This window comes from Arachis duranensis, chromosome 3 (genome assembly GCF_000817695.3).
Source record: "Arachis duranensis cultivar V14167 chromosome 3, aradu.V14167.gnm2.J7QH, whole genome shotgun sequence".
In the NCBI taxonomy this organism is placed as follows: Eukaryota; Viridiplantae; Streptophyta; class Magnoliopsida; order Fabales; family Fabaceae; genus Arachis; species Arachis duranensis.
This window is the reverse complement of record NC_029774.3, coordinates 111997958-112025112: the sequence shown is the minus strand read 5'-3', so window position 1 is coordinate 112025112 and position 27155 is coordinate 111997958. Positions and strand designations below refer to the sequence as shown.

General features: G+C 28.0%; 1 protein-coding gene across 1 annotated transcript; it reads right to left on the bottom strand.

The window, feature by feature from the left end:
• Positions 1–1523: 1523 nt before the first annotated feature.
• Positions 1524–26374, bottom strand: LOC107480171 (uncharacterized). The gene is made up of 8 exons (XM_052258417.1): positions 26224–26374; positions 26029–26105; positions 25853–25936; positions 25520–25692; positions 24996–25194; positions 2909–3004; positions 2578–2789; positions 1524–1602 (listed from the first exon to the last, which is right to left on the bottom strand). The coding sequence occupies exons 1-8, from the start codon at positions 26372–26374 to the stop codon at positions 1524–1526; spliced, it is 1071 nt and encodes a 356-aa protein (XP_052114377.1).
• Positions 26375–27155: the final 781 nt, after the last annotated feature.

The following is a 27155-nucleotide window of genomic DNA, read 5'->3' as shown; positions in this document are numbered from 1 at the left end:
GCCAAATAAGCTAGGAGATTTTGGTGTTGTAGATGTAGTGGTTCGTAATACTTTATTTTGTAAATTGTGACCTAAATTCTCTAGGAAATATTGTTTGTTTTAGAAGAAGGTTGTATGCTCGTGTAATAATTTGAATTCTAATTAGTTGTTGTCCATCCCAAAATTATCTATAAAAAAGGAATTTACGAAGAGATATATGTCGATTACAAATAAATAAGCAACCTATGAGGGAGAAGATGATTAATAATTTTGCCTTTGAGGTAGAGGATGGTAGAATAACAAAATTTTAAGAGAATACATGACTACAATTTGAAAATTTAAAAGCCTCTATTCTAAGATTTTTCTCGGTTTCAAGCAAAAATAGATTTATAATTAAAGATTGTAGATTTTGAGATCAAATAAAATGGGTCTAGAATTTTTAATGGAGGCTAGAACTTCATTAATGGGAGTTAGATTTTTCAAATTAACTTGTTGGTGTCTTATAATTGGTTAGATTGGTAGTAAGAATATAGAATAAAGTGGTGTAAAAATTTGATAAAGAATGCATTTATTTTATTAATTCTTTTATGTAGGAGGTGTTGCAAGCAAAATTCACTAAAAGAATTGAGAAATAAGTTGTTCCAGCTCGAATTGAATTATTTAGTTTGTTTTTTTTAGTAGGCCAAGTTAACACTAAGAATCGCTTGGGTTGATTGAGTACAATTGAACAAAGTGATACTATGCATGTGCTTTGTAAAAAAGAAGTGAGAATTATGCGATATTTATTTGGTACTTGGAAATTTACTTGAGGTGTGATGTGTTTGGATTTTGGATTGTTGATGTTGGAGGACTTTGGACCATTTCAGGTATCATAAAGCAAATCTTTGAGAGTTAGAGTTGTTCTAATGAAAAAAAAAACGAAAAAATGGTTAATTAGATTATTTTCTATTATACGAAATATTTGACTAAGAACAAATGATATCATCTTTTAAACTAAAATAGCAATGATGACAAACAATATTGATAAGTTTAATATTTGATGTGGTGAATAATTTTTATAGTTATTGATAAAAATGTTAGATATAAGCGATGTAAAATGAAAATATTATAAAATTTGTGTCTTGTTCTATTTCTTTTTTTACTTATTTGTTTGGTATATCTTGTTGTGTTAGATTTTTTTTAAAAGAAAATAATTAAAAGGAAAATTATTAATTTTTTAAGCGATAAAATTAGAGAGAAAAACTTTAATGTCAATTCACATGATAGTAATATCCTATCTATGCTAATTCCTATAGTAAACGAGTGTATTTACTAATAATTCCTAACTTTTTCTCTACAAAAATAACCATAATTACAATTCTTCCTTTTCACTGAAAAAAAAGGAAAACAAAAATTCAGAATCATATCCTATATATTGCTTAAAACAAGGTCCAGTAGTCATGAATCATGATAACTCATGAGTCATTATCCAACATATAGCTTGCTAATTGGTACGGTTGCTACTTGCTAGACCCCGGATGAAGTCCTTTTATTTAGTTGAGTCATTAGTGTCTCTGTTTATTGGGATATGATTTGATCCCATCATTATTGTTAAAACTTGTATACATCCACACATTTGCCATTCTGCATATTGAAAATGTTCAGAATCCATACATATAGAGACATAACATGTCTATTCTGTTTGGAAAAATCTCATGTTGCCACATGAAATGGACTAGACATCCAGTTGTGTGTTTCTTCTTGATCAGACATCATATTCATTATTGAGTTCCACCCATCACAACTGCTATGTATAAATTTGATTGGTTATAAGTTGTAGCTAAAAGCCAAAAACAGTTTCAGATACCCTTTTGGTATTATCAATTATTATTCATGACAGTGTATATCTCAATAGTTTACTCATTTTATTAAGATAGGATATCATTATAGATCTCAATAGTTTACTCATTTTAGTCCCTCAAATTCAAAATTCACTATATTAGGGTCTCCGAGATCCAATTTTAGGCGTCATATTAGTTCATGAACTCGAATTGACTCTGATTTTCCATGCTGAATACATAGTTAAACAATATTATTTCGTTAAACGATCCGTTTAACCCTGTGTCCGAGTCAGAATATGTTCAATACTCCATTCGCAAAACTCAACATCGAAAAGGATCCAAAAAACAATATAAGACTAACATAATTACAAGTGCAAATAGAAAGACCACCTTAAAAATTTACTCAACATTATATGAATAATAAGTTTAATAGCTTCAACATCGGTACCATAAAAAGCTACACATATATATAGATAGACTTTCATATTAGAAGAGTTTTTAACATATAAGCAATAAAAGACTTCAATCCTTTATTAATTGATATCAGTAAACTTTACTAACATTTTTTTATTCTATCTAGATTTTAACTACCTAATGAAATACCTCCCATACATCATGCACCTAATCTAAATAGTTGTGATTACTTTTTCAATCCACTTAGTTCAAAAGATTATAATTCAAGCCCAGGGTTCATTTAAATGATGAGTAGTACATATAGGATAAAAAAAGAAAGATAAAAATATAGAATAAATTTTGATATTTGAGAAAAGTTTGAGACTGGTGCAAAGCATCAAAAAGTTTTTGCATTGAATCTGCTTCCATCACTGCTTTTGCTTGTGCTTCTGACATTTTGTTCTCTCCCACCGCTTGCTCTGCTAACCTTTCTACTTCTTCAATTGCAGCCTCAGATTTTAATACTTTTTCTGATTCAGCTTCTTTCATTATTTGTTCTTGTTTCATGTTGCAACCTTTCAGTTCATTATTCATCAACTGGACCAAATAAAAAAGTGATGATTATTTATTTTTGAGATATTTAATGTGAAATGTAAACATTATTTCAATTAAGGATGGAAAATTTGAAAGCTAAGATTGAGAGATCTCATGACAACCTTTTGTTTTGATATTTGTGCTTCATGGTAAAACTCCATTATTGCTTTCTTAGGCCCTACTACTTCTTGTCTTATGACTTCATCTTCCATCTTGTCCTACAAAATTGGAAACAATGATGCATTACATAACACTGTTCACCCCTTTGTGTACATAGAACTTGCATGGTCTTTTATAGCAATATATAATTCCTAGGACAATTATGTCCTTGTTTTATCATGTACTCTCTCATGATGGTAGAAACAAATTTGGTATATGTTTAGTGTATCTAATAAGCAATGAGCACATTTGAAATTTTTGATCCATAGTTGACTTACTAGCAAGAACAAGGGCTCATCATCATCCGAGTTTAAATTATTTGATGATGAAGATCCACCAACTGTTTGTCTAGAATGCAAATTTTCATAAAATGAGATGGAATCATTGTTGTCTGGGCTCTCATTTCCAAAGCTTAATGGTGGGTTGTTGTTTTCTTCATAATCCAACTCAACTTCTGGGTAGTTATTAATGCGGACCCTGTAACAAGATTGATAAAAATAAACCACGTTATACATGAATGTAAAGAGATATTCACAAATAAAAGAAAGATATTTTTTTAATTAATTCTTCAAAAATTTTATTTTAAATATTTTGATTCTAATAAATTTTATTTCATTATAAGTCTCAAAAAATTACTGTTGTTAAATAAATTAGTCTCAAAAATAAAAAATCATATTATAAGATAATTTAATAGTCATTATAGAACAACCAATGAAAATAATAAAATTTTATTAAGAAACTAAAATATTTGTTCTATTTTTTTTAAATATCAATTTAGGTATTTATTCTAAAAATATGCTTACCGTGGATTACGGTTGAGTGGAGATAGACGTCGATACTTATATCTTTGAGCCACTAAGTTATCCCAATGAGAGGTCATATTCCCTTTGTATATAACATAAACACGAAAGTGAGGTGGCAACCATTTCAATACAGTAGTCTCAATCTCAACATCATCCTCTCGATTCTTCTTTTTCTTGAATATCCTTCCAAATTCAATTGGAATTCAATTAATTAATTAATTAAGAAAACATATTTATTAAACTATGTTATATTATATAAACCTGGAAAGTGCACTCTTTCTGCTTCTCTTAGTTGATGAGCCAAGAATTAATATTCTAATGTCCACTTGAGAGGACACATATTCAAGGATTCCAGCTGCCACATTCTCGTCGCGAACTATCACTACCTCATATTGCACCTGCATTATCATATACATGCTCGCTCATCACATTACGGGGAAAAAAAATTAATTAATAGTTAATAATTAGAATAACTAGTGTAAAATAATACATTTCTTTCGGTACAATAGCTACGATGTGGAATTAGCATTTCCATAACCTCATCATCGGATTGCACCTGGTGGATACCTAGATCGAACACAAATGAATGTGTTTTCAGTTAGACACACACATACAACACGAACACGTACATAATATATATTATTTAAAAAAAATATGCGTGCACCAAAAATCAGTGAGTAAGTACCTGTTGGTGGGGTTCGAACAACATGGATTAGTATGACAGGGTTAACATCTATAAAATTTCTATTCACGAGGGCCCAACTGAGAGCAAATTTACTGGGTTCTTTATTGTCCACTGCTATGGCTATATGCCCTCTTGCATAACCTCTCCACATTCTTAGTGATTATGTTAGTAGTGTATAGCCACTAGTTCACTACTATAACACACAGGAGTTTGCATACATAGGTGTCTCTTAATTATTATCACTAAATAAACAAGTGAGTTGTATTATATTATGTTATATATAACAAGATCGAAAAAGGATGAATTTGAACTAACTAAATCCGTAAGAGTAGGAGAAAAGTATGAAGAAGCCAGTGACTACTTGTTAGTTATTACTGATTCATTCCAGATCTCAGTTCTCTTCTCTTCCCTGTAGACATAGAATTGACAATTGACACTGTAATGGAATTAATGGGCTTTAACACTGACACACTGGCCCAAACAGTAAACCCAACAGACAAAAATAAGAAAGTTCTAATCCAAAATGGGTAAGAAGAAGTATTAGGAAAAAATCTTTTTAAATATCTATTCTATTATATAAAAATTAGATTTATACACTTAATGATAAAGTTGAGATGACATGCTTTTGAGAGTGGTTTTTGATTTATTTTTTTTAACTCATTAAATACAAGTTATTACAATAAACTAACTATATCAACTAATTGATTTGATTAGATATTTAAATATCGAATTAATTTATTTATAATTATATCAATTTGATTTGGTAGTATTTTTTAATTTATTTTTTTAATATTTTATTTTTAATTTATTTCTTTTAATTTATTCAACCAAATTCATGATGTGTATTAATTAATTTGATTAATTTATTAGTTATTAAAATAATAAATCTATGAATAAAATAGACAACTGAAATATTTTTAACTAAATTCAAATAATGTGAATTAAGGACTAAACTAAAATAAAATAATTTTTTATTTATTTAAATTTATTTCGATAAATACAAATTAATTTTATTAGATAATCATGGACTTTTGGTCTATTATATATAAATGGCCACACAAAATTATAAGAATCATCATTTTTATTATTCTTGCTATTTCAACTCTTCTTTTTTTTCTTTTTTTTTATGGATAATTTTTTTATGTATAAATATACTCAAAATGAGAAGGCACGAATGAGTGTTTCATTGATTGTTTGTTTGACGAATACTGTAACATAAAAATATCTCAATTTAGGCATTCTACCACTGTTGATGGAAATTAAACCTGTAGTAATTTAAGGTGACTAATGTATTTTTTATAGTATTTGATAGAAAAATATTTATTAAAATGAATATACCCAATAAATTTTATTTCTCAATTATTAGATTTTTATGTCAGTCTTGTGAATTTTCTTTGAAGATATAAGACAATAAAATAGGTTGACTTTAATATTATTAGAAGCTAAATTTAATTGTTCAAATAAGCACCACTAGTTATGTTAATAAAATAATTTTGTAATAACAATGTGATTTATATTTTAATTTTCTCGAATAAATTCATTTCAAAATGTAAGAATTAGACTCAATTGCACTAAAATTTTAAAGGTAATATAAAATTTCACAACAAAATTAACATTTGTTAAGAAAATAAATTTATTTATGACTTTTTCCTAATTATAAATAATAATAAGACTTAAAAAAAATATTAACATCATCATTCTTAATAACTAAATCATAATATTAGGTACGTAGTTGATAGTTTCATAAGTGAAAATTATTAAGTAATAACATAAAAATTAACAACAAACAAGCAATAAAAATTCATACAAAATCTATTATATATTATTAATTTTATGATCAACATATGTCACAAATCATATTCTCATCTATTCTATTTATTATCTATTCTATTATATAAAAATTATGTTTCTGCACTTAATGATGGATTTGACGTAGCATGCTTCTAAGAGTGTTTAACAATTTATTTATTTTAACTCATTAAATACAATTTATTACGATAAATTAACTACATAAGCTAATTGATTTGATTATATATTTAAATATCACATAATTTATTATGATTTATATCAATTTTATTTGGTAGTATTTCTTAATTTATTTTTTTAATATTCTGTTAGTAATTTTTAATTTATTAAATCAAATTAATTATACTAATTAGTATTTTTTAATTTATTTTTTTAATTTATTAAATCAAATTAATTATACTAATTATCTGTATTAATTAATTACTTTGATTAATTTATTAATCATTAAAATAATAAATTTATGAATAAAATAGACAACCAAGATATTTTTCACTAATAATTAAATCAAATCAAATCATATATATTAAGCTAAATTCAAATCATGTGAATCTACTTAATATACTAAAACTGGATTTTCTCCTAACTAATAAAGGTGAGGTGTCGATCTCTCGTGACTTTGTTTTTCCTCCAAAATAAACTTTTCTATTCTCTATTCTAAATTATTTTATAAAAAATATATTTATTATAATTATATTACAATATATAATTATACTAATTTAGGAACATATCTTTATTATAATTATATCAAATCATCGTGTATTATTATTAAAAATTCTAACTATCTACTTATCTACTTAATATACTAAAATTGGGTTTTCTCCCTACTAATAGAAGTGAGGTGTCGATTTCTCATGAATCTATTTTTTCGCCAAAATGAATGCACTATTTTCAATTCTAAGTTTATTTTATAAAAATATCTTTATTATAATTATACTATAATTAGCATTTAAGTAATAATACATAATTATACTAATTTAGAAAAATATCTTTATTATAGTAATATAAAATCAATATTTAATGTATTATTAAATTAAACTACTTATCAATTATCAATCGAAAATATTTTTAATCATTTTAATTATATGATAATGACACCGGTTATTAATAACCAATCTATATTTCTCTAAATAAATTTATTTTAGAAAAATATCTTTATTATAATTATATTACAATATTACAATTAATATTTAATGAATAATGTATAATTATAATAATTTAAGAAAATATCTTTATTATCTATCTATTCTATTATATAAAAATCATATTTTTGCACTTAATAACAGAACTGATGCGGCATGCTCTTAAAATATTTCCTGATTTATTTCATTTAATTCGTTAAAGCAAATCAATTATAATTAATTAATTATATCAATTAATTAATTTAATTAGACATTCAAATCTCACCATTTATTATAATTTATATGAATTTATTAATTATTTGATTTGATTGGAGTAAATATCAAATTATTTAATAAATAATACATATGATAATGAAATATATTAATTAATTTAATTAGTTTATTTTTTTCAATACCATTTATTTATACCAGATCAAATATTTTTTACTCATTTACTTTCTTTTCTCTCTCTCCCTCCCTCCCTCTCTCCCCCTCCCTCTCTCTCGTGTTTAGGTACAAGTTTTGTAATTTATTGACTTTTTGTTTCTTTTATCTTTATTTATACATTTTATTTTTTTATATTTTTTAAAAATTTTTGTTTATTTTAATTGCTTATTATAAAATAAAATTACCTAATCTAAGCAACAAGATGAACCGTCAGTTGTCCAAACTCGAACAATCCCCGGCAACGGCGCCTTAATATTTTTATTGATTCTCTTTAATTTTTTTTGTGTGTCTCTTTGTTGCTCTTTATTTTAGTTATATATATTCAATGATTTCTCTGTATTGATGCTCTTTTTATTTAAAATATTGTGATAATTTAGATTGTATGTTGTGATCCATGTGATATTCGTTAATTTGGTATATCTTTTTAGATGATTTAGATTATAATGTATTTAAAGAGTTGACTTAAAACTATAATATGATATATAAATTTATAATATGATTTAAAGTATGCTAAAATATTAGGATATTATTAAATAGATATTTTTTATTTGTCCGTTAGATTCAACTATATAGGATCTTGAAAATTATGCAATTATGTAATTAATTATTTTTTTATATAATTATTATATTGATCATTTACATTAGTGAGACTATTTTCAATATTAATATTTATAAATATGCTATTATTTATATAATTGATTGAATCATCTTATTTGTTTAAATTTAATTCTATTGAATTAATTATTCAAGGTGCCATCGCTATTTCTATTTTTTAAATTTTTTTTAATATTATTTAACGACAAGTGTATTAACCCGTGCCATGCATGTGATAAGATTGAAATTATAATTTTAAATTATTTTGTTAAGATTAATTTAAATTATAATAATTTAATTAATAAAAATATAACATGTTATGTATTATTTATTTTTTCTTAAGCTAGTGTTAAATATACTAACTCTAAAATAATTATTAATTGGTTTTAATAATCTACTTTCTTCAATAAATCAAATATATATACTCAATGTGACCATAAATAACTTAATAATACTTAGACCCACCAATAAATTTTTATATGTTGTTTTATTGTCAAGTAAGAACATATCAAAATTAGCTCAAAATAAATAATAAATTATTAGAGAATTTTAATACACAAAATTCTCTAATAAACAATAAATAATTTAAATCTACTAAAAAATAACTCAACACTTTTTTTTATGCCTGCAAAATATACACCTGAAATAATATTATATCAATATTAGTATATAGTTTTACAATCACCGACCGTATTTACTATATATGACTCCTTCTTAAAAGTTATTCTATACACGTGTGCAGTCAGAAGATAAATTACTAAACTTTATCTTATTTTTCTAAATTATTATAATTATGCATTATTCATTAAATGCTAATTGTAATATTATAATATAATTATAATAAAGATATTTTTCTAAAATAAATTTAGAAGAGAGAATAGTACTTTTATTTTGGAGGAAAAATGAATTCATGAGGAATTGACACCTCACTTTTATTAGTTGATAATGTATTAAATATTGATTTTATATAATTATAATAAAAATATTTCTCTAAATTAGTATAATCATGCATTATTCGTTAAATGTTAATTGTAATATAATTATAATAAATATATTTTTCTAAAATAAATTTAAAAAAGAAAATAGTGATTTTATTTTAGAGAAAAAATGAATTCATGAGGAATTAATACCTCACTTTTATTAGTTGGAGAAAAAAATCCAAGTTTTAAAATAGCAAAACTGAAAAAAAAGACTTTTTTTATAATTTTGTTTTGTCATTTTTATGTATAGAAGATTAGAAAATAGTAAATTTTTAACTAAATTAATTTATATTTGTTGTATTCAATTTAAATAAGTAATAAATTATCTTATTTTAATTTATTCCTTAAATTTATATATCATAAAAATTAAATCAAATAATTAATATACATAATTTTAAATTGTGTGATACTTAAATATCTATTCAAATTAATTAGTTGATATAATTAATTTATTATAACGAATTAACTTTAATGAGTTAAACAAAATAAAGCAGAAGCATGTTACGTTGATTCTATCATTAAAGGTAAAAATTTGATTTTTATATAATAGAATAGATAGAATAGATAATATAATAGACGGCGAGAAAGAGAAAGATAAACATTTTAGATCCTAAGTTGTTTCATTTGGATGTTGCAATGTGAGTATCACAATAATACAATGTGGGTATCACATTATTTTACTTATTCTACTCTATGGACTATTTTGTAACTTTATTTCCGTATTAATGGAATTTCACTACCTTTGAGTACTAAATTAAAATTCAAAATGAAACTGAAAAAAAAAATAAAGAGTATAAAATTAATGATTGAAAACACTCTAAATAATAAAAAGCCAAATTAATTTTAATATTAAATTCATTAATACGATTTTAATTTTATATAATAGTTAGAAAATAGATTAGTAAAAATAAATGGAAGAATGGCTTTAATTAGTATTTGATAAAATATTCATTTAGAATAATTAAAAAATATAAAATTATGATATTATTAAAAATAATACATTTGTATGTTAAAAAAATTATATTTAAGTAAAATATTTATAAAATATAAAATAAAATATTCATTTAGAATAATTAAAAAATATAAAATTATGATATTATTAAAAATAATAAATTTTTATGTTAAAAAATTATATTTAAATAAAATATTTATAAAATATAAAATTTAGAGTAACATAGTTTCATGAACATTAATCAATTATGAAATAACATCAAATTATAATATAATTTATTTATGAAAAAATAATCAATAATTAATATTAATAAATATAAAAATCATCCAAACACGATTAAAAGTACGAGTGGTTAATTATTATTCATTATTAATAATATTTTGTTCATAACAAAAACTGAAAATATAATTATTCAGATTTAGATTTTGAAAAAATAAATGTATAAATAACAAATGATCTATTTTATCATGTATATTATAAATTAATGAATTAAACTAACTGATATAATGAATTATAACTAATTAATTGGTATAAATTATAATAAATTATATGATATTTAAAAAAAATAAATAAAAAATAAAAAGAAATAGAAGAATAGAAGACTACAATAAAATAAATTGAATGTAAGTTTTTTTTTCTTTTTACAAATTTTATATCACATCCGCTTCAATAATAATAAATAAAAATACATCAACTTAATATCTAAGAGAAAATGATGAGATAAAATCATAACACAATTCTAAAATAAAAGCTTAAATTAAACCATAATATCATTGCACAACTAACACAAATTAAAAGTAATTTCACACTACAATATACCACACAAATAGGTAAATAAAAATGGAAGTTTATATCCACGATAGTTGTCTTTTTGCAACGACGCCTCATAGGAAGAAAAAGAATTGTTGTAAAAGCTATCAAATAAAAGAATAATTGGTAAACGAATGATATTTTCTTCTAGCATACATGGTCTTTTATAGTGGTAAAATAAAAATAAAAGGAATTAATATAACACCCCAAATTTTTAAAAAATTAAATAATTAGTTATTCATAATTTATTATTGTATTTAAAGAAAATTATTTTTCTAAAAGTAATTAAATAAATCTTATAATACTTTAAGTTTAAAATCTATTAAAACTTTTAAATAATTTTTATTAATATGAGATATTTCAAAAAAAAAAAAAGATAAACTATTATTATTATTATTATTATTATTATTATTATTATTATTATTATCCCTTGGCCGAAGCTTAAGGATATTAAAGATTAAGAAAGTAAAGATAAAGAAAGCAAACGTGGCTTGCATGTAAACTTATATATATATAATCATGACACATATTCATATCATTGTATTCATTAATCATCTTTACTTTGTTTGCTTCGTTGTATCACCGAATCAATACGAGGGAATAAGAGAAAGAAAATTGACCGAGAGAGAAAGAAAGAGAACCGAAGCTCCTTTGATCTTTCGGCCTTGAATTTTTGTGATTTCGTAATTCTAATAAAAAATCTAATTCGATAAAAGTGTTTGTATTCTTCTCTTCTACGTATTGGCATTATTTTTGATCGGTGGAAGTTGACGGTGATGTAGCTCTCCTGCCCTTGAGTTCGGTCAACTGGAGTTCTAGGAGGTACAGATGATTTCTGAAGCTTTCCTCTTCAGCAGCTCGGTCAGAAAATTTTTCAGAACTTTCGTTGATTTTGATTTCATACGGAGGTAAGGGATTTTGTTTTGAAATTAACTGTTTTTGAACTATGAATGCCCTGGAAGTCTAGTGGATATTTGTAAATAATTTATGATTGTTTGAAATAACTGAATGATGAGTATGAGTTGTGTTTGTGACTGAATTTGATGAATATGTATTTGATTTCTCGATTGAAAAGAGGTTGAAAATAGTTCAGTTGGGACCCGAAAAAGGGTGGAGAGAGCAGATATGACATTGTTTGGGTCTTAGTGCCAAATGTAAAGTGGGGACGCCCACACACTGAGAACTGTTTTCCAGATGTACGCTTATTGATTTGGAAAGTCACACTGATGCGGCCTAGCCGTACGACTTATAAGCACACTGATGCATCTGAAAAGCCATATCTGGGACTTGTGCCCGGGTAATGTCGGGAGCGGGTAGGCAACCGACACATGAGCTCATGACCTGCGTTAGGGATAGACATGCATCATGTTGTTTACACATTCGCATTTGATTGCGCTTGCTTGTCTTATTACTTTGTGATTGTATTGTTTGTCTTGTTGTGACTTGCTTGTACATTGAATTGAATCTCTTGCTTGCACTACTTGTTTGTGAGTGTATTAAAGTGATTACGAGTTGACATTTGACCGAGGATTAATATGTGGCTGAGAGACAGAAAGTGGGACTAATTTTATATTTAAGTTTTGTTTTGAGTTAAGAGATTTTAAAAGGAGGTAATTAATTATCTAAAGTAGAACCAAGAGTATTTTCAAAGGGTTTGATAAAAATATATTTTTATTGAGTAAAGTTAATTATTTGCATTTTATTCCATTACTTTTACGGCATTTCTATTCCCTACTGAGAACGTGTGGTTTTGTTCTCACCCCAAATCTTCCACCTTTTCAGAGACACAGGTTCGGAGATTCAGTAAGAAGCTGCAGACGATTAGTAGATTTACTTGTGATTCCTGTTGTTTTTATAGAGTTCCCTCACCCTTGTTGCTTTAAGTTTTATTTTATCCAGAGGGATAGGTATTGTATTTGAGCTCTATATTGAATTCATTGCTATAGCATTTATTATTATTATTAATTGTGTGATTTTAATTACTACAAATAATTTTCTGGTATTTTCTTATAAACTGAAACACGATATCAACCTAAAGGCTCAATATTAAATAGTAAATAAGGAGAACATGTTAGTAACTCTTTACTTTTGGTACGATCATGACGTGCTAAAGGTTAGGGTGTTACAATTAAATTTTATATTTTTATATTAGGAATAGAATTTGAAATTTATCCTAATAAAATTATTATTATTATCAACATAAATGGGTTAACAACTTTTCACTAATAAAATCATTGGATAATACAAAAAATAATTTTTCATAAAAATAATTTGTTTAATTTTTAATTAAATTATAAAGTACTAATAAATTAAAAATTAAAAAATAAAAATACTATAAAAAATACAGTAAAAAAGTTAAATTTTATTATTTTAAATTTCTGTTATTAATTTTAATAATATATTTATTTTTTAAATAATATATGTATGATAAAAAAATATGTTTATTTGTTTGGAATACAAATTTTATTATTATATTTGTATGTTCATAATTTAAATTATACTTTTAAATACTTTGCAACTAAAATTAACCATTAATTATATGGATAAGCAGTGATACATGGCAAAAAGAAGCGCTAGCTATACTGGGAAGGACAAGTTATGGGCGACGGAATTCAATGACGTGACTGAGGGATGATGCACTAAAGAAATAGAGGTTGTGTGGGAAGGCAGTAGATGGCGATGACATTGGTGTTTCTTGTCACGAACGCAACGGTGCTTGGAAGGACCGAATCTAGGTGATGAAGTGATGAATAAAAAATGGAGGAGTGGAATGTGCTTCAATTAACGGGAGTGGAGCTTTAATATTTTAAGAATAATAAATTAGAAAATAACCTAATTATGGTTAAGATAAGGACCAATTACAATGATACATAATGAAGGGTAACTTACATGTTATTTTAGAGGGGGTTGGATAGCATTCACCATTATATTAATGGTATAAATTTTGCGCTTCCACTTGTACGTTCTATTTCTAACAGTAGTATCAGAGTTCTAGATTGAGTCCTGGATCAATTTATTCAAAGATGTCATCTATAAAGTTTGAGATTTAATAGTTCGATGGTCGCATCAACTTTAGAATATGAAAAGTTTATATGATGGCAATGTTTACACAATAAAATGTTAGGACAGCATTTGCTGGAAAAGGAAAAATGTCTAGCAATATAAAATTATAAATGATGATGCAGAATGAAAAAACATTTATCAGAAATCTCTCACTATCATTCATTTATCGCAGGAAATCTGTTCATAAAAAAAAAAAGTTGCCATACTATGGACTAAGTTGGAGACATTATTTAGTGTTTTACAACGTCTTTATATGCTTCGTATGACAGAAAAAACTTCAATAAAATCACATATTGTTGAATTCACATCTTTAGTGACGGAGTTAAGTAATATGAATGAAACTTTTTTTTTTTGGAGAACAATAAACTATGATATTGCTTTGTTCATTATCTTATACTCATACAAGTATTTTCGTGAAATATTCATCCATAGGCGTAAACATCTAAATATTAATGAGACTAAAAAGTCATTTTTAAGTCATGAAAAAATGGAGTATGATAGGAGTGATAAACATGATTCATCGATTGCTTTGGTTAACTGAATAGATGATGGTTTCAAGTTCCAACAGCAACCAAGAAAAGCCTAAACTTATATTTAATGTTCGAGATAGAAGATACAGATATTGTCAATATGAAAGTCATCGGAAGACAAATTGTTTTATATTTCAAAAAAAAAAAAAAACTCAAATACTTCAGTAAATATTGTTAAAAATAATAGAGATGTTCTTTAAATATTAACTAGATTGGTTGATTGTTTACAGAGATTTAATTTTGATATGTTATAGATTTATGTGCTTATATTTTATTTTAAATTAAATTATTAAAAATATTATTAAAATTGATTTTGAGGTGAAGATAATAAAAAAATAAAAATTAATTTTTATTTCTCAATGTTTTGCAAGTTGAACTAAAATCAAAGTGCAATGAAGAGACTAGAGAGCCTTAGTTGGAGGAACATTGTGGAATCCTGGATATAGCTGCTGAATGGAATTGTAAATGAAATTGAAAGCTACTTGCTTAAGACTACGCAAAAGCATTAAATGACTAGAAATCCTATTATCTCAAAAGTATAATCAAATCAAGTTGGAACATGATCTTTTAAGATGTTTTCATTATGCTGCCATAATAAATAGGAAGCCTTGGTTTCAAGATGTACTATGCTATTTCTAGTTAAGATGTATTAATTACAGGTAGAGCTTTATTGAGAAAAAAATGTAAGTTTTTTATATTGTATTTTTATATTTATTTTGTGTATTAAGTAATTAGTAATTTTTTTTGTTAAAAAATTTAATTTTATTTTTTAGTATCTTTTTACTGTTTTTGGGCTAAATATTTATTACAACAATTTTATTTTCAATACGTGATGATCATATTAGATGTAAAATATTACTAATTTATTTATCTTATAGTTTTAATATTAGAGTAAAATATCGTTTTTGTCCCCAACGTTTGGGTTAAATTCTATTTGTATCCCTAACGTTTAAAACGTCCTATTTGTATCTCTAATGTTTATAAAAGCGATTCAATGTTATCCTGCCGTCAATTACACACCATGAACGATTTAGTTTGAGTTTTAAAAATCTCTTCTTAAAGTTAGAATACAAATGTCTGGGATAGAATCGATGATCCACTCCGAAAAATAGCTCATCAAAACTTGAAACTAATTCCTACAACATTTACATAATTCACTTTTCTAGAACATAATTGAATCTAAACACAAATAGTGAGTATAATATTAAAATCGAACACATCCAAGTGAGACCTAATTGAGAATGAATACATCTAATTGAGAATAATTGAAAAATATAATATGATTTGTTAGTATAATTGATAGTAGGATAACATTGAATCACTTTTATAAACGTTAAAGATACAAATAGGATAATTTAAACGTTAGGAACACAAATAGAACTTATCCTAAACGTTTGGTACAAAAACGATACTTTACTCTAATATAATATATGAGGAATGCTAGGAGGCAGTAAATTTTGTGATTTGTAGTAATTAATTAGTCATTATTAATATTTTTAATAGTATGAGATTTCATCCAATAGTATGAGATTATCTACTTTTCTTTTATTAGTTAAGTATTGCATAAAATACTAGCTTCTTGGACTTTCTCATAATATATAAGCCTATGTCATTGTTAAACTTCGTGAGCACTTTTCGAATAATATATTTTTTTTATTGTTAAAAAAAATTATTGAAAAAATGAGATAATCTATATAAGATGGTTAATAATATATCATGAAAGATAATAAATATAGATATTAAATACATTCATCATACACATACATATATGTACACCCTTTCATAATGAATACATACATATATGTACACTCCTTCATCATAATAGATACATCACACACAATATATACATATATTCACAAACTCGTTAATCAGATTTAGGTACACTACATTCTTTCATATTAGATACATATACATACATATATACATCCGATATTTCAAAATCTAGTCTATCCAAAAAGCCTTTAAGTTAGCACTAGAGACGGCAAACAGAAAAGCCCGCCAACTTCGTCCCACCAAAATTCTATCCTATTCCGTCTAGTAAGAAAATTTTAAATTTTTCTCCCGCCTCACCTAATGACTGGTTGGTAAGTTGGTGGACAATGTTCATCAAATCTTTTTTTTATTATTAAATATTAAATAATATATATAATTTCATAATTATTACAATAAATTTATAATTTCTAAGGATATAAAAAAATTATAATTTCTAAATTCACAAATATTAAAAGTTTGTATAATTATAAATATGTAATAAACATAATCATAAACTAAGTTTTTTGAAACAAAATAATAAAATAAACATTGTCCAAAATATATAATTAAATATCTTTAAATTTATAATCAATCAAACATAAAACATAATCCAAAATATAATTTATAACATCTTCAATTATCATCTTTATCCTCTTGTAGATCAATAATGTCATATGAATTTGTAAAAAAAAATCCTGACATACAAAAAAAATACACTTGGCCCGCCGGGGAAGCCCGCCAAATCCCACGGATTAGACGATGTGGGTTAGGCAGACTTTTTAAGTTTGGCAGTTTCACATTTTCAGCCCAACCTGTCTTTTTTGCCGGTTTAATTTGCAAACCGGTTCGACAGGTTTTGACCCATTTGCCACCCCTAGCTAGCGCCCAGGCTAACCTATACTACAAGAAAATCGCTAGATACCGTCGGATTTACCGATGAGTTTACCAAAAAAATCTGACGGTATAAACTCATTGGTAAACTATTTACCGGTGGATTTTTTCGTCCATGACTACTTACCAGCAGATTTAGCAGCAGATATACATTTTTATTTGGCGAAATTCTTGAGTTTGTTACCATCGGATTAATTCCCTAATAAATCTGATGGTAAACTTAAATTTTAAATCTTTTAAAAAAAATTAATTTAAATAATAACATTTTTTTAGATGGTAACATTTCTTTTGCAATCTTAATATCCAAACAACAGCACCAAATCACACTTGTATTCTAATATACATAATAAAAAATGACAAGAGATTTCTAGAATACTTTGACCTTTGAGATAATGTAAAGGTTGAACATTAACTTTGAGACATTCAGCCTAATACTAGTGAATTGTGGTCAAAATTGAGTTCAACAGATGTGTCGCTCTCGCTTCGGTGTAGGAGGGTAGCTTGATGAGCAGATAATTTATACGATTTTTGCCATTATTTTTAGATAGTTTTTAGTATGATTTAGTTAGTTTTTAGTATATTTTTATTAGTTTTTAAGAAAAATTCATATTTCTGGACTTTACTATGAGTTTGTGTGTTTTTCTGTGATTTCAGGTATTTTCTGGCTGAAATTGAAGGACCTGAGCAAAAATATGATTCAGAGGCTGAAGAAGGACTGCTGATGCTGTTGGATTCTGACATCCCTACACTCAAAATGAAATTTTTGGAGCTAAAGAGGTCCAAATGACGCGCCTTTAATTGCGTTGGAAAGTAGACATCCAGGGCTTTCCAGCAATATATAATAGTCCATACTTTGCCTAAGTTTAGATGACGCAAACTGGCGTTCAACGCCAGCTTTCTGCCCTATTCTGGCGTCAAACGCCAGAAACAAGTTACAAACCAGAGTTAAACGCCAAAAACAGGTTACAAACTGGCGTTTAACTCCAAGAATAGCCTATGCACGTGAAGGCTTCAATGCTCAGCCCCAGCACACACCAAGTGGGTTCCAGAAGTGGATTTCGGCACTATCTATCTTAGTTTACTTATTTTTTGTAAACCTAGATCACTAGTTGAGTATAAAAACTACTTTTAGAGATTTATTTTGCATCTCATGAAATTTTTACATCTGAAATTGTACCTTTGACGGCATGAGTCTCTAAACCCCATGGTTGGGGGTGAGGAGCTCTGCAGCGTCTCGATGAATTAATGCAAGTATTTCTGTTTTCTATTCAATCTCGCTTGTTTCTATTCTAAGATGTTCATTCGCACTTCAACATGATGAATGTGGTGATCCGTGACACTCATCACTATTCTCAACCTATGAACGTGTGCCTGACAACCACTTCCGTTCTACCTTAGATTGAATGGATGTCTCTTGGGTTTCTGGTTCGCGAGTTTGACTGCCTCTCCTGACAAAAGAGCATTCAATCTGTGAGATCAGAGTCTTCCGGGTATAAACTAGAACCAATTGGTAGCATTCTTGAGATTTGGAAAGTATAAACCTTGTCTGTGGTATTTCGAGTAGGTTTCGGGAAGGGATGACTGTGACGAGCTTCAAACTCATGAATGCTGGGCGTGGTGACAGACGCAAAAGGATCAATGGATCCTATTCCAACATTAGTGAGAACCAACAGATGATTAGCCATGTACATGGACCCTTTTCACTGAGAGGACAGCTGGTAGCCATTGACAACGGTGATCCACCAACATACAGCTTGCCATGGAATGAGACCTGCATGCGTGAAGAAGAAGACAGTAAGAAAGCAAAAATTCAGAAGACAAAGCATCTCCAAAACTCCAACCCATTCTCTATTATTGCATAACAAGTATTAATTTTATGCTCTTTCACTTTTTACAATTGAAACTAAAGAACCCTATTGATATCCTGACTAAGAATAACAAGATAATCATAGCTTGCTTCAAGCCGGCAATCTCCGTGGGATCGACCCTTACTCACGTAAAGTATTACTTGGACGACTCAGTGTACTTGCTGGTTAGTTGTGCGGAATTACGTAGTGTGAGTGTAATCTTCGTGCACCGTAGCTTTACCGGTAAATACCTTGGGATTAACTACATGGAAACTGGTAATAGAAAAAATTGGAAAAAACACTCCATTTGTGAAAAACTAACTCTACGAGAAAAACATTAAACACCGTCAAATTTAATGATTAATTTGTCAGGTAAAAAATTATCATTAGATTCTGTCTTTTGACGTTAAATTTCATCAGTAATAAATGAAGAGAAAAATGAAAAATTGGCACATCATTTTTTGGTTAGTGAAATGTTATGTTTTGGAGCATCTACAAAATTTTACTGTTAGATTTATCCGCTAATAAAAGTGTCCTAAATTCAAACCGTAAACCCTCTTTCTCCCATTTTGAATTATTCTCTCTCTTTCTCTCTCTCTCTCTTTCCCCCCCACCAACCACCTCTGCCATCTACTCCCATAGTGTCAGCCCCACCAGCATTCTGTCATAGCTGCCGCTGCTCCCTCTGCCTCCAGCAACAGTTGTTGATATTCCGGTGATCACTGGCAACCACCTCCAACCACCCGTCTCTTTCTCCGCTAACATCATTTTTTAATTAATTTTTGTTTTTATTTTAGTTAAATTTAAGATTAGTTTAGGTTTTAGTTATTAATTAGTATTATGATTTAGGGGATGTTTGTTTTACAAATTTAGAAGGCTTTAAAAGTTTAGAAATTGCGTGCATTTGAGTTGATTAACGTTTTATGACTTGATTATCTTTATTAAAAATTTTATTAATCTAATTTTGAATATTGAAGTTTGTTTAAATGATTTAGTCGAAACTGATTAAAGATTAAAAAGGAATTATTAGCTCTAATAATAAAATTTATTAGTAACAATGCTTGAAATCTCTTGGTGGATGGATTAGGATTTGAACTCTTATTTATTGCCTTAATAATTGAAAAATTAATAACTTTAAGACAATCAAAGATAACAAACCAAAAAAATTTATATTGAGTAAATTGTTTGATATTTGAAAAGTTGAGAAGGGTTGAGAGATATTTGGTTTGGATGGAAATCTTGAAGGGTGGAGAAATCTGAATTTTAAGGGAGGTTCTGTCGAAATTTTTATAAGATTTTGAATAAAATTGAAAAATAAGAATGGTGAAAATTGTTGTTGCTTTCAAGACTAGAAACTTTGTCTTGAAATTTAATTTGATTAATTCTAAGTAAAGAATTATGATTTGAAAAGTTTTAGTAAGTTTTAATGGATGCAAATTTGAATTTAATTGGTATGCTCGTTGAAGTATACTGGCGAGTCCGCAACTTTTATGAAGATAAGCACCAGACTGATATGTAACTTATTTCATTTTGTTATTAAGTTCGTATTCTCTTTAAAATATAATGTCATTAATACTTGATTTAATATATTTCAACCTGTATAGTCTAAGTCATTAGATCGTGATGCAACGATGGTGGACACTTTCAAGTATACTCACACTTTGAATGAGAACAATGAGAGATTTGCTGATCAGCGGTTTGCGGATATGTGAGTAAACATCATGTGGTATAAAATTTTCAATTAACTACTGTCCTAATCATTACACGTGTTACACAAGAGGCCTACACTCAAAGATTGGAGGTCACAACCCAGTAATTTCAACAGACTGGAGACAACGGCAACAACTCCACTGCATCAGAAGTCGATCCTGACACAGTTTGGCGCGAGACCGTATCTGAGCCATACAAGAATCGCGTCTATGGGTTGGGATTGTTCTTCACACTGGGACCTTTATCCACCTCTGCCACTAGTTGGCTCATCGATCTGGAGAACAATGTCGATTTGAGGAAGCAGGTACTGGAGCTCACCTGGAGCCTTCACGAATAGGCACAGCAGCTGTAACAGTCCAAGGAGAGGTATCAGGAGATCTTCACACGTGTGTCAGACACAGATTTTCTCAGGCTGGAGTGAAGGTGGGTACTAGAGTGGCTTTAGTAGATGGAGCAACAGATAGCGATGTACTAAGATCAGATGCGGGCCAGTGGCAGTAACACTATTAATGGCAGTGGCGCTGCTAGAGGGGCACTGACATCACCGCCTAGTCCGTCGTCTCAGTAGGACCTGGGCGATGACGACGATGACTATCAGGATTTTTAATATTTAGAGTTTTGTTCTAGACTGTTTCATTGTACTTTATTTATTTGACTTTTAACCTTTTTATGTATACTTGATATTTAATTTACTATATTTAGTTTTTATTATTTAGAATTTGACTACTAATTATACGAAAAATAAATTCAAATAAACAATTAAAAAAATTTTTGACCACCTATTATGTTTAAAATTAAAAAAAGATATGAATTTACTGTTAGGTTTATCAGGAGAAAATTTGACGGTAATTAGACGCAAAAGAAAATAGTAGTGGAACGCTAAAATTACCAACAAAAATTTTTCGCCAGTAATTAAATAGTTTTTAGACAAAAAATCTGTCGCAGAATCTGACGGTAATTACCAGCGGATTATTTTCGTTATTCCGCCGGTAAATCTGATGATACTTAGCGTTTTTCTTGTAGTGTAAAAATCTTAGTAAATTTGTTAAACTAATTCTTATTAAATCAATTATCAATAGACTGCCTATCATTTATCTCAGATTGTATCAGATGTCAAATATGGTTGCGTAAAAAATAATTTCATTGCTAAGAAGTTTTTTCAGGGGTAAAGAGGATGGAAAAGATGACATGACTCTTGCAAGGGAGAGACGGTAAATGGGCAGGCCAAATAAGCTAGGAGATTTTGGTGTTGCAGATGTAGTGGTTCGTAATACTTTATTTTGTAAATTGTGACCTAAATTCTCTAGGAAATATTGTTTGTTTTAGAAGAAGGTTGTATGCTCGTGTAATAATTTGAATTCTAATTAGTTGTTGTCCATCCCAAAATTATCTATAAAAAAGGAATTTACGAAGAGATATATGTCGATTACAAATAAATAAGCAACATACGAGGGAGAAGATGATTAATAATTTTGCCTTTGAGGTAGAGGATGGTAGAATAACAAGATTCTAAGAGAATACATGACTACAATTTGAAAATTTGAAAGCTTCTATTTTAAGATTTTTCTCGGTTTCAAGCAAAAATAGATTTATAATTGGAGATTGTAGATTTTGAGATCAAATAAAATGGGTCTAGAATTTATAATGGAGGCTAGAACTTTATTAATGGGAGTTAGAGTTTTCAAATTAACTTGTTGGTGTCTTATAATTGGTTAGATTGGCAGTAAGACTATAGAATAAAGTGGTGTAAAAATTTGATAAAGAATGCATTTATTTTATTAATTCTTTTATTTAGGAGGTGTTGCAAGCAAAATTCACTAAAAGAATTGAGAAATAAGTTGTTCCACCTCGAATTGAATTATTTAGTTTGATGAAAATGTTAGATATAAGCGATATAAAATGAAAATATTATAAAATTTGTGTCTTGTTCTATTTCTTTTTTTACTTATTTGTTTGGTATATCTTATTGTGTTAGATTTTTTTTAAAAGAAAATAATTAAAAGAAAAATTATTAATTTTTTAAACGATAAAATTAGAGAGAAAAACTTTAATGTCAATTCACATGATAGTAATATCCTATCTATACTAATTCCTATAGTAAACGAGTGTATTTACTAATAATTACTAACTTTTTCTCTACAAAAATAACCATAATTACAATTCTTCCTTTTCACTGAAAAAAAAAAGAAAAACAAAAATTCAGAATCCTATCCTATATATTGCTTAAAACAAGGGCCAGTAGTCATGAATCATGATGACTCATGAGTCATTACCCAACATATAGCTTGCTAATTGGTACGGTTGCTACTTGCTAGGCCCCGGATGAAGTCCTTTTATTTAGTTGAGTCAATTAGTGTCTCTGTTTATTGGGATATGATTTGATCCCATCATTATTGTTAAAACTTGTATACATCCACACATTTGCCATTCTGCATATTGAAAATGTTCAGAATCCATACATATAGAAGCATAACATGTTTATTCTGTTTGGAAAAATCTCATGTTGCCACATGAAATGGACTAGACATCCAGTTGTGTGTTTCTTCTTGATGAGACATCATATTTATTATTGAGTTCCACCCATCACAACTGCTATGTATAAATTTGATTGGTTATAAGTTGTAGCTAAAAGCCAAAAACAGTTTCAGATACCCTTTTGGTATTATCAATTATTATTCATGACAGTGTAGATCTCAATAGTTTACTCATTTTATTAAGATAGGATATCATTATAGATCTCAATAGTTTACTCATTTTAGTCTCTCAAATTCAAAATTCACTATATTAGGGTCTCCGAGATCCAATTTTAGGCGTCATATTAGTTCCTGAATTCGAATTGACTCTGATTTTCCATGCTGAACACATAGTTAAACAATATTATTTCGTTAAACGATTCGTTTAACCCTGTGTCCAAGTCAGAATATGTTCAATACTCCATTCGCAAAACTCAACATCGAAAAGGATCCAAAAAACAATATAAGACTAACATAATTACAAGTGCAAATAGAAAGACCACCTTAAAAATTTACTCAACATTATATGAATAATAAGTTTCATAGCTTCAACATCGGTACCATAAAAAGCTACACATACATATAGATAGACTTTCATATTAGAAGAGTTTCTAATATATAAGCAATAAAAGACTTCAATCCTTTATTAACTGATATCAGTAAACTTTACTAACATTTTTTTATTCTATCTAGATTTTAACTACCTAATGAAATACCTCCTATACATCATGCACCTAATCTAAATAGTTGTGATTACTTTTCCAATCCACTTAGTTCAAAAGATTATAATTCAAGCCCAGGGTTCATTTAAATGATGAGTAGTACATATAGGATAAAAAAAGAAAGATAAAAATATTGAATAAACTTTGATATTTGAGAAAAGTTTGAGACTGGTGCAAAGCATCAAAAAGTTTTTGCATTGAATCTGCTTCCATCACTGCTTTTGCTTGTGCTTCTGACATTCTGTTCTCCCCCACCACTTGCTCTGCTAACCTTTCTACTTCTTCAATTGCAGCCTCAGATTTTAACACTTTTTCTGATTCAGCTTCTTTCATTATTTGTTCTTGTTTCATGTTGCAACCTTTCAGTTCATTATTCATCAATTGGACCAAATAAAAAAGTGATGATTATTTATTTTGAGATATTTAATGTGAAATGTAAACATTATTTCAATTAAGGATGGAAAAATTGAAAGCTAAGATTGAGAGATCTCATGACAACCTTTTGTTTTGATATTTGTGCTTTATGGTAAAACTCCATTATTGCTTTCTTAGGCCCTACTGCTTCTTGTCTTATGACTTCATCTTCCATCTTGTCCTACAAAATTGGAAACAATGATGCATTACATAACACTGTTCACCCCTTTGTGCACATAGAACTTGCATGGTCTTTTATAGCAATATATAATTCCTAGGACAATTATGCCCTTGTTCCTAAATACCCATTTATCATGTACTCTCTCATGATGGTAGAAACAAATTCGGTATATGTTTAGTGTATCTAATAAGCAATGAGCACATTTGAATTTTTTGATCCATAGTTGACTTACTAGCAAGAACAAGGGCTCATCATCATCCGAGTTTAAATTATTTGATGATGAAGATCCACCAACTGTTTGTCTAGAATGCAAATTTTCATAAAATGAGATGGAATCATTGTTGTCTGGGCTCTCATTTCCAAAGCTTAATGGCGGGTTGTTGTTTTCTTCATAATCCAACTCAACTTCTGGGTAGTTATTAATGCGGACCCTGTAACAAGATTGATAAAAATAAACCACGTTATACATGAATGTAAAGAGATATTCACAAATAAAAGAAAGATATTTTTTTAAAAATTAATCCTTCAAAAATTTTATTTTAAATATCTTGATTCTAATAAATTTTATTTCATTATAAGTCTCAAAAAATTACGTTAAATAAATTAGTCTCAAAAATAAAAAATCATATTATAAGATAATTTAATAGTCATTATAGAACAACCAATGAAAATAATAAAATTTTATTAAGAAACTAAAATATTTGTTCTATTTTTTTTAAATATCAATTTAGGTATTTATTCTAAAAATATGTTTACCGTGGATTACGGTTGAGTGAAGATAGACGTCGATACTTATATCTTTGAGCCGCTAAGTTATCCCAATAAGAGGTCATATTCCCTTTGTATATAACATGAACACGAAAGTGAGGTGGCAACCATTTCAATACAGTAGTCTCAATCTCAACATCATCCTCTCGATTCTTCTTTTTCTTGAATATCCTTCCAAATTCAATTGGAATTCAATTAATTAATTAATTAAGAAAACATATTTATTAAACTATGTTATATTATATAAACCTGGAAAGTGCACTCTTTCTGCTTCTCTTAGTTGATGAGCCAAGAATTAATATTCTAATGTCCACCTAATACTCTAATGTCCACTTGAGAGGACACATATTCAAGGATTCCAGCTGCCACATTCTCGTCGCGAACTATCACTACCTCATATTGCACCTGCATTATCATATACATGCTCGCTCATCACATTGCGGGGGAAAAAAATTAATTAATAGTTAATAATTAGAATAACTAGTGTAAAATAATACATTTCTTTCAGTACAATAGCTACGATGTGGAATTAGCATTTCCATAACCTCATCATCGGATTGCGCCTGGTGGATATCTAGATCGAACACAAATGAATGTGTTTTCAGTTAGACACACACATACAGCACGAACACGTACATAATATATATTATTTAAAAAAAATATGCGCGCACCAAAAATCAGTGAGTAAGTACCTGTTGGTGGGGTTCGAACAACATGGATTAGTATGACAGGGTTAATATCTATAAAATTTCTTTTCACGAGGGCCCAACGGAGAGTAAGTTTATTTGGTTCTTTATTGTCCACTGCTATGGCTACATGCCCTCTTGCATAATCTCTCCACATTCTTAGTGATTATGTTAGTAGTGTATAGCCACTAGTTCACTATTATAACACACAGGAGTTTGCATACATAAGCGTCTCTTAATTATTATCACTAAATAAACAAGAGAGTTGTATTATATTATGTTATATATAACAAGATCGAAAAAGGATGAATCTGAATTAACTAAATCCGTAAGAGTAGGAGAAAAGTATGAAGAAGCCAGTGACTACTTGTTAGTTATTACTGATTCATTCCAGATCTCAGTTCTCTTCTCTTCCCTGTACACACAGAATTGACAATTGCACTATGTAGTGGAATTAATGGGCTTTAACATTGACAACACTGGCCCAAATAGTAAACCCAACAGACAAAAATAAAAAAATTCTGATCCAAAATGGGTAAGAAGAAGTATTAGAAAAAAAATAGTTTTTGAATATCTATTCTATTATATAAAAAGGAAAAGTCTAGGGGCCAGCAATTTTAATGAATTTTGGCCAGCATATAACCAGCAGAGAAATGTGAGCCATTGGATGAAATCTCACATCAATCTCACACCATCAAATCATCATTGATGGCTAGTTGATGGCTAACAATCACAAAAATTGCTGGCCCCCTAGCATTGCTCATATAAAAATTGGTTTTATGCACTTAATGATAAAGTTGAGATGACAAACCAAGTTGAGTTGGTCTAATGGTTAGCTCACTAGTCTGCTTAAGCAAGTGTCGGGGGTTTGAATCCCGCTTTGTGCATGCAGCAATCTAGGGGTGGCAAAACGGGTCGAGCCTGTCGAGGCGATCCGC

Excerpts from the sequence above, each read along its gene's own strand:
- LOC107480171 (XM_052258417.1), bottom strand. The coding sequence starts at position 26,374 with ATGTGGAGAGATTATGCAAGAGGGCATGTAGCCATAGCAGTGGACAAT. Across the intron at positions 25,693-25,852 it reads CCTCTCAAGTGGACATTAGA|AAAAAGAAGAATCGAGAGGA; the intron begins GTATTAGGTGGA and ends AGGATATTCAAG. Across the intron at positions 2,790-2,908 it reads CACAAATATCAAAACAAAAG|TTGATGAATAATGAACTGAA; the intron begins GTTGTCATGAGA and ends TATTTGGTCCAG.